This window comes from Myotis davidii, unplaced genomic scaffold, assembly GCF_000327345.1.
Source record: "Myotis davidii unplaced genomic scaffold, ASM32734v1 scaffold1065, whole genome shotgun sequence".
Classification (NCBI taxonomy): domain Eukaryota; kingdom Metazoa; phylum Chordata; class Mammalia; order Chiroptera; family Vespertilionidae; genus Myotis; species Myotis davidii.
Window position 1 is genome coordinate 722,958 of NW_006297281.1, and position 13,181 is coordinate 736,138.

The following is a 13,181-nucleotide window of genomic DNA, read 5'->3' on the forward strand; positions in this document are numbered from 1 at the left end:
GGTCCCAGACTGCAAGAGGGCACAGGCCGGGCTGAGGGACCCCCCCCTCCCCCGAGTGACAAATTTTTGTGCACCAGACCTCTAGTAACAATAACAATACAGCAATGGCAGAGAAACAGAAAGGAGAGTGGTGGGTGCAGGGCTGGGGCAGGGAAGAATGGGCATTTGTTGTTAATAGGTGTAGAGTTTCGGTTTCGCAAGATGAAAAGAGTTCCGAATATTGGTTGTACAACAATGTTAAGTTGCGGACCGGTAGTTTTATTGCCAGCTTTACGCAGTGGCCAGATAAGTTTCTATTGAACGAGCACAAAAAACGTTTTACATAAACGTTACGGGCACGCTTTACAATTAAATACCCATTGAAGTTACTTATTACATGTTCTTACAAACTAATATCCTTTAAAAGTTTTCTAAGGCCACAGCCTTAGCAAACGAGAATTCTCGTGATCTGGCTAAAATGTGTTAATGTATTTACTGAAATAAAATGATTAAGATGTTCAATTTTATGTTATGTATCTTTTACTACAATTTCTAAAAATATTTACCTTAACTACAGTTTCTTTGTGCACTGGTGTACTGCACGGGGTGATGGTAAGCTATCCTCTGAAAGTCAATTACAGCATTAAATCTCTTTAAATGGCAGGTGATTTCCCTGAGCACCCATCCCCAGCCCCTCACTTGACAGTCTTGCTTTTCTATGCAATAGTTGGCAAGTTACCTCCTGCAGGAACCCTCCCTCCCCACACTGGAGGGGAACCTGGGGAAACTGGCACCGATGAATGCCTGAGACAGCTGGTGGGGGACGAGGGGTCGGGGAAGGAACTGATCAGGAAAAGACTGAAGAACTGTCTCTGAGGCAGTTCACTGAGGGTGGAAACTACAAAATCTCCAAACAAAAGAGTCAAGGATTTGGGGCGGTTTCTGAGTGGGAGAGGTAGACTTGGAACGTTGGCTTTTCTGGGACACGGTGATGGACAGAGGAGAGAAGGTCCATATGTAGGATCTGGGGCTCTCTCCCCAAACTGTGATCACTGAAATGGCATTCGAGTGGCAGGCCACGCTCTGAGCCTTTTGTTCTAAGAGGAATGTTTTAATCTGTAATTCAATTTGTATGCGTCGCAGGGTTGAGAAGATGACACTTGCAGAAAATGTAAGCTATGCTGCCAGATACGTCTCCCTTTGACACTGACTTCCAAGGAGTACAGAGGCCAAAATTAAACCCATTGGCAGTAACTGGCCTGCCTTGGGGAGCTGGCGACATCCAGTCTCCACCCCGACTGATCCACTGCCCGCAGGCTTCGTCTTGGCAGGTATTCCCAATAGGATGGCATACATTCTGAATTAACTTCTTCTTAGCTTAGCATCAACCTTGCTTATCAATGGGTATTTTTTTGATTTCCTGGAGTTGTCTACGTCACTGTCAGAACAAAGTGTAGGCTATGACCTGAAGCAGTGCCCGCCCTGAGTGTCACAGGGACCACTCCTGCTCTGCTTGGGGCACTAAGAATGTGAAGTCACAAAGCCTGTCTCTGACACATTTTGTGGCCCCACCCCCTGCCTTAGTCTCCACCTGGCCCCCGGCTGCCCCCGCCTTCCCCGCCTGACACACTGCCCCGGCGAAGCCCCAGTGCCCTTCCCGTCCTCTGCCACACTTACAGAGAGGAGTTTAGCAGCTTAACTGCAGCTTCTCCCTGTCCCAGAGTCCTGCTTGCCTCACACTGAGGACAGACACCTTCTGCTGGCAGGAGGGTGGATGGAGGTGGCTGGGCTTTCTCAGCCCTCTGACTACCCTGTGCCATGTCACCTCACAAAGGCACCTCCTCCCTGCTTCTCCCGGCGGTGTGTGCTGAGTCCAGCACCTTACAGACCCAAAGGAACTCCACCTCCTGGCTTTCCGAGTAACTGTCTAGCACCGTCCGAATCACCACCCTGCTTCTCACTGATTCTGGGACCTCATTTTCTATGCCTGCTCAACCCTAGGATCACACTCCTTGGATGAGCGGGGAGGTTCATTCAGCCCATGCAGAGGCTCCTGTGTGGCCTTGGCCCCCAACACGGGGCAGGCCAATCCCGCACGGGCATCTACAAGCTCCACTGTCACTGCGTGAAGGGCCCCAGAAATGAGACCGTAGGCGTCCTCACCACAGCACCCAGCTAACCTGGCCGGAAGGGCTCTGCCTGCCAAGAACTAAGGCCTGTGCTGACATGCCCCGGGGCCACGTCTCCAGAAGGTTCCCAAGTTTGTGAGCACTTACCACGTAGGCCGCTTCCCCGGGTGATAAACTTCGGACCGGATGCTACACTGACAAACTCACCATTAGCACCATGAGCTCTGCCCCGGTACCACCTACATAACCCAAGACCCAGCCAGTCCCCACCTGGTGCTTTATTCCTAAGACACACGACCACCTGCAGTCAGTAAGGCACACGCACACTGTTCTTTCCTATGCCAGGTACCTGGAGGGGGTTTTCCTTTCAGCTTCCTTGAATTGCTGGTCACTACACTGTCACCATCCTTGAGGGAGGATGCAGGGAATCCCACATACTCTGTTCTCTCTGCAAACGCATGGAACCTGAAACGTGAAGAGATTTGCAACATTAGGCGGGAAAGTGGTGCTTGCGCATGTCCATTCGGTCACCCGAGACCGTGACCTTGCTCTTCCCCGCTGCCGGGCACCATCAGCGCTTCCCTGGCCGCTGCCGGGCACCATCAGCGCTTCCCTGAACCTCACCTGTTCCCCCAGGGGGCACACAGGGACGTGGGAGGAAACGGAATTGTGGATGTGTTGGGATGTTAACTGATCACTCTTCTCTTCATTACAGAGTCACTGCTCAGCCAAATGGTGTTTCTTGAGCCTGGAGAAACGATACCCTGTACTTATGTTGATTCTTTGTTCATGGCAGCACAGTCTTGACAAGTCAAGTCTATCGTGGCCCCACAGTGCCCACAGCCCTGTAGTCAGAGCTCAGGCGGCAAGGGGCACTGGCTCGCCTGCCGATGGCACCTGCCGATGGCCGCCAGGCTGCAGTCAGCTTGAGCTCAGCAAATACTCTTCCCCGGGCCCCATGCGGAGTCCGAATGGGAAGATTTCTTGTGTGGACGGCTTAGGGACGGAGTCCTCCAAGCGTGGCCCAGGAAAGCAGTGCCTGGGAACTGCCCAGGATGCATGTTCCCGCAGCCACCACGACGCTGAGTGCAAGCGGCACTTGAACAAGCTTCCACCCCAGGGACTCGTGCTCCTTAAAGCCCAAGGAGCGCCGGTGTGGTGCGCGGGTCGTGGGCTAAGCCACGGCTGAAGCCACTTATCTGCAATCTCAAGTCAGTAGTCACGGGGAACTCTCCAGATGGGCGGAGGAGATCTCTGAGGAATGGTCCTCCAGCCTGTCGGGGTGACCCGTGGCTGCTCACCCCTCCCAGAGAGAACCCTGAAGCACAGGTGAGCGCGGGTGCGTGGATGTGGCCTCGCCTGGGCCACGGGAAGCCTCAGTCCCTCCTACTTCTTTTTTATTTTTATTGATTTCAGAAAGGAAGGGAGAGGGAGAGAGAGATAGAAACATCAATGATGAGAGAGAATCACTGATCTTGCATGTCCTCGACTGGGGATTGAGCCCACAGCCCTGGCATGTGCCCTGACTGGGAATCAAACCATGACCTCTGGGCTCACCGGTCGACGATCAACCACTGAGCCACACCAGCTGGGCAGTCTGTCTGTTTCTAAAGGGTCCAGGTGACACCAGGATGATGGCTGATGGCAGTGAACAGCCAGCCTTGTCCAGTGGCTCCTCATGAGGCCGATGGACTCAACCTGGCCGTGCCTGCCTCCCGCTGGGACCTCTCCCCGAGCAGAAATGGCCAGCATCATGGCGGAGCAGAGGAGATGCCAACCTAGTCCTGGCAGGCCCCACCCCCTGAATGCCAAGGTCTTTGGTACCCAAGACTCTCTACTCTCTGATGTGGTCTCCGGATTAGAAAAAAGAGCAAGGCAGACATTCCCTCTGGCTAATAAGCCTCGCTGTGCAGAAAGCAAATCACCATTAAGAGCCCACAGAGCACAGCACACTCCTGAGGGCTGGGGGCTCTTCCCTGGGGCACAGGGGTGCCCAGAGTCCAGGCCCCGCCAGCTGAGATGCTCAGGACATGCCCTTACAGTTGGACCCTTACTGCACTTTAAATGGGGCTCAAGAGCCAAAAGTGAAGGGAGACCAATTGGGATCCAGGGCCCTGGTGCCTGTGAGGGGCAGGAGCACTGTTGGCTGTGGGTTGGGCTCACTTTTGAGGGCCAGGGCAGGAACGGGGGTGGGAAGGGGTGTCTACACTTCGCCCTCTTCCTCAAAACTTGCACTCCCCGGTGCATGGCCTACATACAAGACAGGAGCTGAAATGCAGGGGTAAATTGTTAAGCTTTGAAGTGCTAAAGGTCAGAGCGAACTCCCTGTTAAATTACTCCCTGGCCACTCACCTGCCCACCTGAGCTGAGAAGAGGACAAGCAAGGTGGCCGTGCCAGTTGCCTTTTTCTGTCTCCAATGGTAAAGGGGGGCAGTGAGCCCTTGCTGTATATGGGGGTGTTCAGGCACCCAGAATGGAAGCCAATTTCTCCCAAGTGCTTTAAGAACAGCCAGAGCAGTGTCCCTCAGAACCCCCAGGGGTTCCCGGCTCTCCCTCCCTCCTGACAGCATCTCTGGGGCTGCCGCCAAGACATCTGCATTTTAATCAAGCTCCCTGGATAGTTCTTAAGCAAAAGGCAGGGCTAACTGCATGTGACCAGGCTCCCCTGCGTGGTGCGGAGGCAGCCTGCAAGGTAAACCCCAGGCCTCGGATGATGAGCAGCTCAATTTGAGAAGAAACCCTCTGGGCGGCACTGCACTGGCTCAGACAGGCTCACTTTCCAAAGGCCCAGGCCTCTCCTGGTTCTCACAGAGCACCTGGCCTCTCTCCCCCGGGCCTTCAGCTCACACACAGACAGGCCCCTGAGGGTTGTTTTAAAATGCAGATTTTGTTATTATTCAGATATGATGAGGCCAACAGATCACTTCAACTGCCACTGAAAAGACAGTCCATTACTCACAGTCCATTACCCAGGGCATCGTGTCCACCCTTCCATTCATACGCTGAAGCCTCTAAGGTTTAACCTCCGATGAAGGTAAAAGGAGGTCCTCAGGGTGGAGTCCTGATCCGATAGGATTAGCGATAGGATTAGCATCCTTTTGAAAAGACACAGGGAGCTCACATGCTGTGGATTCCCCACCCCCTTCTCTCTCTCTCTCCCTGCCATATAGGACACAGCAAGAAGGCAGCTGTCTGCAAGCCAGGAAGAGAGCTCTCACCAGAAACTGCATCAGCAGGCACCTTGATCTTGGACGTCAGCGTCCAGCACCGTGAGACATAAATGTCTGTTGTTTAAGCCCCAGCCTGTGCTACTTGGCTATGGCAGGCAGAACTAACACAGCGCCCAAGAGGAGGGGCACCCCCCACCCAGGGCCACACAGGAAAGCACCAGGGCCGGTCAGGAGGCAGAGGAGGCAGAAGAAACATGGGCCGGAGTCTGTATTGAGATTCTGCAGGAAGGCATGGGAAAGGCAGAGTAAGCAGGCCTGGCATTGGCTATGTTTGCATAATGTCAGCGCGTTCTGAGGCAGAGGAGATTCTGGTATCTGCTCTGGGGTGGACAGGAAACAGGAGTCTGCATTGGGCAGCTCGCTCAGGGGTCACTCATTCGCTCTAGGATCAGCCAGCCCTGGGAGGGGCAGACTCTGCAAGGTCAGCAAGGTCCCACAATGTCCAAGCATCCAAATTCCAGGAAAAACAAGACAAGACTGCCCTAGCCAGTTTGCTCAGTGGATAGAGCATCGGCCTGAGATTCTAGTCAAGGGCATGTACCTCGGTTGCAGGCTCCTGGCCCAGGCCCTGGTTGGGGCTCGTGCAGGAGGCAACCAATCAATGTGTTTCTCTCACATCAATATTTCTCTCTGTCTTTCCCTCTCTCCTCCGCTCTCTCTAAATATCAATGGAAAACTATCCTTGAGTGAGGATTTAAAAAAAAAAAAAGAAAAAAGGCAAGGCTAGTACAGAGTGAAGAAAAGGTGTGTGGAGACCGAGATGGCCGGGGAGACGGAAGAGCACAGCGCAGACCGGCCAGGCCCCGTCCCTGCAGTCCGTCCAGGGCCCATTTCTGCCTACCTGCCGTGGGCCTTGGCGCTCAGGTCCTTCAGGAAAGCCACGGTGCCTTCTCCCCTGGCGTTGAAGGACACAGTGCAGACAGGACATGGCATCTCCAACACCCTCTGCAGGAGCAGCTGCTTGGACTCCTCAGGAATGTCCCCCACCACAAAGTAGTACACGGATTCAATCTGCAAGAAAGCAGTCCCAGCAACTCACCTCCTGCCCGCCCGCCTTGTGCAGGGCTCACTGGCAACACTTCCTACAAAACGGCATTTTTTTTAAAATGGGTGGTGAGGGTAGAGAAGGGAGCGCAGAAAAGCAGCAGCTTGGTCCCAAATGTGAGGACATTTGGGACCAAGGTCAGGAAGTGAGGGATCCAAGGCCTGGTGCCGAGATCTGTGGGAGTGGCCGCAGCCTCGGGTACCACATGGGAGGAAATAGTTGGCAGCCTGGAGAGGAGCCTCCTCTGGGTCCATGAGTGCAGCACACAGCGCAGGGGCAGGGGCAGGAGCAGGAGCAGCTGTTTTCAACAGGAAGACACACAGCCACTGCGGGCAGGAAGCACATCAGCCATTTCCATGGCAGAGCCAGAATCCTGCAATCCAACCCCTCCATCCTTGGTCTGAGGCAGACTGTGGCAGGAAGACACATTCCCGGCTGGTTCATCCTCAGGTCATCTCACAGGGAAGCGCATGCCTGGAGGGGGGTGAGGCTGTCCGGACATCACACAGCAGGCAAAGACCCATGTCCATCCACAGGGCCTTGCCTCTTGTCGCCATGACAGCAGTGAGAGAATGAACAGCCCCTGTGTCAGGACACACACACACACACTGCCCCCAGGAGCTCTGTAACTTGGGGCAAGTAATTCTAATGAAGATGAGAGCGAGAGTGCAGTAAACAAGATGACCTACACTTATGTACATAGGAGAGTCCGCACTGCACAACATCTACACCTGCCTACCAACACCTGGATGGATTGTCTCCAGATGCCTGGGGGAACACCCATCTTTAAGGGATAAGGGGATGCCTATCCCTTTAGGACTTACGAGCCTCTCTGCTCTGATCATAGGCCCCTGGAGCAGAAGGTAAACCATCAATGATCTCCCCTAGACTCCCAGCCTGGGACTTACACCCACCTGGCACAGAGATGGGCTTATGATCAGCTCCCCAGCTGGTTAGGACATCCTGTGGGCAGTGGTCAGGGCAGGCTCTGTGTCCCGGAGCCAGGATGGGGAAGGCGAGGGAGGACTCAGGCCAGGAGCTAGGAGACCACAGTGAGAGCGGAGACCAGCCTATTGCAGCAACAACCCTCCGCCAACACGAAAGAGCCCCCTGTGCCTGCCCTACCTCCCACCCCCACTTCCTCTCAGGCCTTTTAACTCCAGCTCCGACTTTAAAAAGGATGGAAGGGGAGTAAAGACTGAGGGAAGCAGCATATCCTCTCAGCCAGTCACCCAGTGGCAGGAAAAACACTGAAAGAGGAGCAGTGTTGTCCGGATTCCTCCTTATTCCTAAGATTGTTCTTCCAGCAAGCGCACGAGGCCCACTTTCTCCTGTTGTCATCCGTGACCTTGTGTGGATGCAGGGCGGACGCCGCTGAGCTACTCCGGGTAATGCGTGTTTCAGGTGTGTTGGTGCCAAGTGTTGCACGGATGGTGCATCCTCTCAGAGGATCTAAATTCACATGTGGCCTGAGACGGGGAGCAGACACGGGGGCACATTCTGGGTTTGCTAGCTCGGCGGGGAGGTCAGGGAGGGTAAACATCTCTAGGTGGTCTGCCGGCTGACACCCAGCAGCACCCCTGCGGAGGGCGTGCAGACCCAGTTGCTTTGCCCTGGCAGTAACCCAGGAGTCTGGAATCCCTGTGCAGAATGTTTTCCCTCGAGATTTCATCAAACTGAAAACTGCTGTACCCAGCAGCGAGTCGGGATTCCTTCTCTCGCGAAGGCGATAGGGTTACTCATTAAGTTCAGTCCTCAGCTTCTTAACTGCCTATTTCTGGCCGGCTCTCAGGTATCCGAGCTACATGCTTCCCACGAGGCCGCCTGTCCCGCCCCGCCCCCTGCACCCTGCCTTTCTGCCTCGCCGTCCGTTCTCATAACAACACTGAGAAGAACAGAGGAGAATAATACGCTGTCTACCACCAGCCCCTCCCCAAACTGGCCAAATGCCCTTTAAAGTGAAATGGCTCTGGGGTCATCTGCCATTTGGGACAATAAGCTAACATGAATTATTTTACACAGCAGTCCTGTGGGATATGAATTATCCTCATGCCCAGTTTACAGATGAAGAAACTGAGGCCTGGAAGGTTAACTGACCTGGTCTTGCAGCTAGTACACCCAGGCTGCCTGACCCCATGAGCTGCTGTCCTTGCTTTCAACCACTTCACTCTGTCGCCTCTTCATGGCAAGGCTGGCCACCTATTGGAGGTGAAGGGGAGCGCCCAGCACTGTGAAAGCAAGATCATGGGCACTGAGCGGCCAGAGGCCAGGCACCCTTCCCACTTCCTCAGCTCCCACACCATCCGAGGCTCCGACCACCAGCTGTCAACGTCACTGACCAAAGTTGAGTCCAGGAGGTCGTCTGGTTCAGGGATTTATCTCCCCGGGAACCCTCCCCCGACCCAGCACCTCCAAGCTCCCCGGGGCAGGCCCGGCTGGGGCAGGGGCAGCCAGGACCAGGGCAGCTTCCTCACTGACCTGCACGTCCCTTCGAGCCAATCTCAGTGAATCTGACAACACAAGACCTGGAAAATGTGTGGGTTACATTCAGCTGTTTCCTGTGTCACAAACTCCTGCCACTTTATACTGCATAGAATAGGGCGGAGCGTTTCTGTTTCACTCAAAATGTCTTGTTCTGCCTGGGCCAATGTCCACAGCTTCCCGCGGCAACTGCATCTGCTGGCCAAGGAGTCCTCCGCAGCCTCCCAGCCACAGGCCTGGGGGGAAGGACCAGCCCCAAGAGGCTGCCTCCTGACTGCCCGAGGCTCTCCCAGTCAGAGCCCCGAGGCCTCTGGGTCTGAAAATGCCCGCTCCGCAAGGAAGCAACAGTGACAGTCGACCCCATCAACATGGCGAGGTCTGGCAACACTTTCTCGTTCGTCATACAGCTTTGGCCACTGCAACAGTTTTGACCAACCCGGATCTTGAGTGGAACTTCCAGATCCTCCCTGGCCTGTGGCAGCCCTTTCCTGGAGCAGCAATTTTGGTTTTCTGATTCTCCTACTGCCAGGAACTACCCCCGTGGTCCCTGTGTCCACTGGCCGTCCCTATCAGTCACAGAGGCTCAGCACTTTCACCTGCCTGGTCCCACACAGACCACCTCCCTTCACTTCAAAAAACTCAAATATGCACCCTAGGTTGGGAGGGGACTCTCTTAGATCACATCTAGCCCCCAAGCCCAGGAATACCAGCACTGCCCTGGCGTGTGACTCGGTTGGTGGAGCGCCGTCCTGTGCACTGAAAGGTTGCCGGTTTGGTTCCCAGTCAGGACACTGCCCAGGTTGTGGGCTTGATCCCTAGCAGGGGTGCCTGTGGGAGGCAACCGATCCATGTTTCTCTCTCCCATCAATGTTTTCCTCTCCCTCTCCCTTCTTTTCTAAAAGTCAATAAAAAACATTTAAAAAGAATATCAACATTATTTCCTTCCTATTCCTCCAATGTTCATCAAAGACTTAGCGAGCCCTTGCCAGGCACTGCCACTGCTAGGCACACAGAGGTGAGAGCTGATGCTTGTCTGCATCTCTGAAGGAAGTAAAGGGAACGCCTGAGGTGGCCCCTCCTTCTCTACTGCCCAGTGGGGGACTCCTATGGGAGACAGGGGTCTGTCTCCTATTCACCCACTTAGCCGTCCAGTAAAAGGGTAAATGCATTTGTGCCTGTCAGTGGATGGAGAGAGGCTGAGAGAACACAGAGAACAGGAGCCCCTGGGAGGTGGCCGCTGTGAAAGCAGAGGCAGGGCCCCTGGTTAGCTTCTCAGGCAGCCGAGATCACCAGTCTGTCCTTCCTAACATGTCCTGGGCCAGCAGGCCTTCTGGGGCCCTGCACCTCCTCCTCCTCCTCAAGACCGAGCAACTACCAACTTCCAAGGGACGTGTGCAGGGTTCTGACCGCAGTGTGCGCAGGGCAGAGCCCTGAGCCGGACAGCACACCTGGGCCTGAGGGCGATGCCAGCCCCTCTAGACTGTGGAATCCCTCCAGCACCCCAGGCTGCCCTGCCCATGAGCCAGGACTTCCCCCAGGACACTTCAGTACCTCACCCATGTACAGTGCTCTTCACCTGCCATGATGAGAGATGTAAGCCCACCCTCTGCCCGGCTCCTCTGGGCTGAAGGCTCATGCTCATCCCGCTGTTCAATCTTCCTGGCCTGTCTGTGGCGACAGAGCCCAGTCCGGAGGAGGCCAGGGCCTCTGAACATTCTCCCTCCCCGTAACCAAGCGCACGGGACACCCTCCCTTCTCGTGTGGACCAGATACAAAAACCCAACCTCCGAGTACGTCTCTGGACACAAGACAATACCCACTTTCTTGGTTCCTCTCAGGACTCACTTCTGGGAGATGCTAACCCCAAGCAGGTTATCATCAGTAGGAAAAGTCTGGGTGTTTAGCTTTATTGTTCACGTTTCTTAAGCCCTAATCTTTTCTAGTTATAGCAAACGGCAGCAACACGGATGAGTTTGAAACTCACTGGGGTGGACTGAGTTTCACAGAGCAGGGACCCATTCCCTCCCCACCCCACCCTACACACACACGTGCGAGCTTTGCTTTACTCCTCATAAAGCATAAGGCTTGGCAGTTTCACCCACGAGGCAGTTGCATTTACAGAATTTCCCTTGGGACCACAACCAAGCAAAGCGCTAGGTGGAGGGACCACCTGTCTAAGGCACTTTGCAGTTGCCATACTCCACAGTCTCTCCTCAAGGGTCTTTAGGGGGCATTTGATGGTCAGTGTGTGTGGGCTTCTTTCTGGCTTCTTCCCCTTCTGCACTTCCCTGGAACTCACTGAAATGTCCCTTATTTCCTGCGCTGGGATGAAGCCCAGAGAAAGGAGAGGCACAAACCAGAGGCAAGTACAACAGAAAACCAAGGTCACGGGGAAATCTCGCAGTCAAGCTGTCAGTCAGCTGTGACAAGGGTAGCCAGGTGAACAAAGAAAGCAAACACCCATGAGGGCAGGGCGCGTGTGCATGTACACACACACACACACACACACGAGCCTGTGAAATGTCCCATTTCTTGAATGCTAATTACAATGTCCAGACCCTTGAAATTTTACAGATGTTAAGACAAACCTAAAAGGCCAAAGAACAAAGTAGGTTGTATTTTGTTCTTCTTTAATGGGGAACATTTGCTCTTCTGGCTTCGTGAGGATAAACAATGTGTTTCCAATGTCAAACCATCCTCCTCAGTATCCATAAACACAGCCTGGTGACCGCTGAGGACTACCCTTTCAAGGTGCCAGCACAGGGCCTTCTAGCCCAAGAAAGGACTTCTTAATGCAGCAGAATAAAGCTTGAAATCTATAGAATTCCCCAGCTTCCAGGGTTGGGAAGCAATTAAATGTTAATATTAATTAATAGGTATTAAGTAGCTGTATTTCAAAGGAAGGGGACCCACCCCCACACAGGGAGTTGAGGCGGGTCAAAGGACCCACCTGCTCAGAGGACTTCCTCTCTGGCTTGCCTCTAACGCTTGACAGTCCCACCATTTGAGTCACTCACAAAAACACACATCCTTGTGGCTGAAAGACACATAAAACACCACCATTAATCACTTCTTCCAGATAAATCTTTATTTCCAAAGGTCACTATCAAAATGTATAAATGTGAATACATTCACATTTGAAAATGGATGAATCATTGGCATGGATGTACATCACCTTGGAAAGCACATGGCAGACCCATTTGTGAGAAGGGGAAGTGGGAAAGCTTCAGAACATGGGTGTGGGGGAAGCCCTACTTCCTCATCGAAGGGTGCTATGAGGACTCTTCCAACCTCTCCTCCCATAAGAGTTGCCTGATTCATCTAATTGTCAGGAGAGCAAGAGTGGAATTAAAGTGTTAGCGATGCAGAACCAGGTCCTAACACCCTGTCCTTCCTCGATGCTCAGGGGCTCTCCTGGTAATGGCTAAATGAGGGTCGACCCCAATCACCCCACCAGAGGAGCCCAGAGGAGCCCAGAGGACAGGTGTTAGGGAGTCTCATTTTGGTTGGTCCATCTCTGCCATCACCAAAGCTGTGATTTTGATCCCTGTCTGGGGCTTGTCACTCTGTCTCACTTGGTTCCAAATTCAGAGGAGAACAGGATTAAGACTATGGGGCTCTTCAGTGCCAATGAGGCAGCCCCTGTGGGATGCCCCTGGGAAGGAACTCGGATCAGCTGAACGGCAGTATGAGGATACTGAGGTGAGACATAAGCCTGAAGCCGCCTTCGTGACCAGGAGCCAGCCCTGGATACACACTTACAGTTCTGTCTTTCCCCGCTTCCTGCAGAGCGTCTAGGCGGCTAGCCTGGCTCAGAGCCTGCTCGAAGGTCAGTTTCTCCACCCAGCTGATGGCGGCAGCTATGGATTGTTCCATCGCAGGAGCAGCATTCTCCTGCCACTTCACAGGCTCTCGGGAAGCCCTGAAAGGAATCGCATGGGGCTGTCACCGGCAGTGGTCAACAACAGCTGTCAGCCCTCAAACTCACAGTCCTGAGCAGCAGCCACTTAACATCAACACTGACAGAAAGACAGGCAGCTCCCAGCCTCTGAAAGAGGTTTCCAAAGCACCATTACCTGCCATCAGCTGTACTGACTTGGGAAAACAATGTTTATGGAGAACAGAGAATTTCAAACATTATAAAGTAGATTAAAATTATTGAGGAAGTGCCCTAGCTAATTAGGCTCAGTGGGTAGAGCGTCGACCTATGGACTGAAGGGTCCCGGGTTCAATTCTGGTCAAGGGCACATGCCCAGGTTGTGGGCTTGATCCCCAGTAGGGGGCGTGCAGGAGGCAGCCGATCAATGATTCTCATCA

At 53.8% G+C, this 13,181-nt stretch overlaps 1 protein-coding gene across 1 annotated transcript in view; it reads right to left on the bottom strand.

Annotated features, from left to right (window-relative positions):
• The window catches only part of VWA3B (von Willebrand factor A domain containing 3B), a 127,820-nt gene that overhangs the window by 98,806 nt on the left and 15,833 nt on the right, over nt 1–13,181 (bottom strand). The window contains 3 exon segments of the mRNA XM_015570022.1: nt 2,458–2,573; nt 6,180–6,349; nt 12,627–12,786. Of these exon segments, the coding sequence (XP_015425508.1) occupies nt 2,458–2,573; nt 6,180–6,349; nt 12,627–12,786 (446 nt within the window).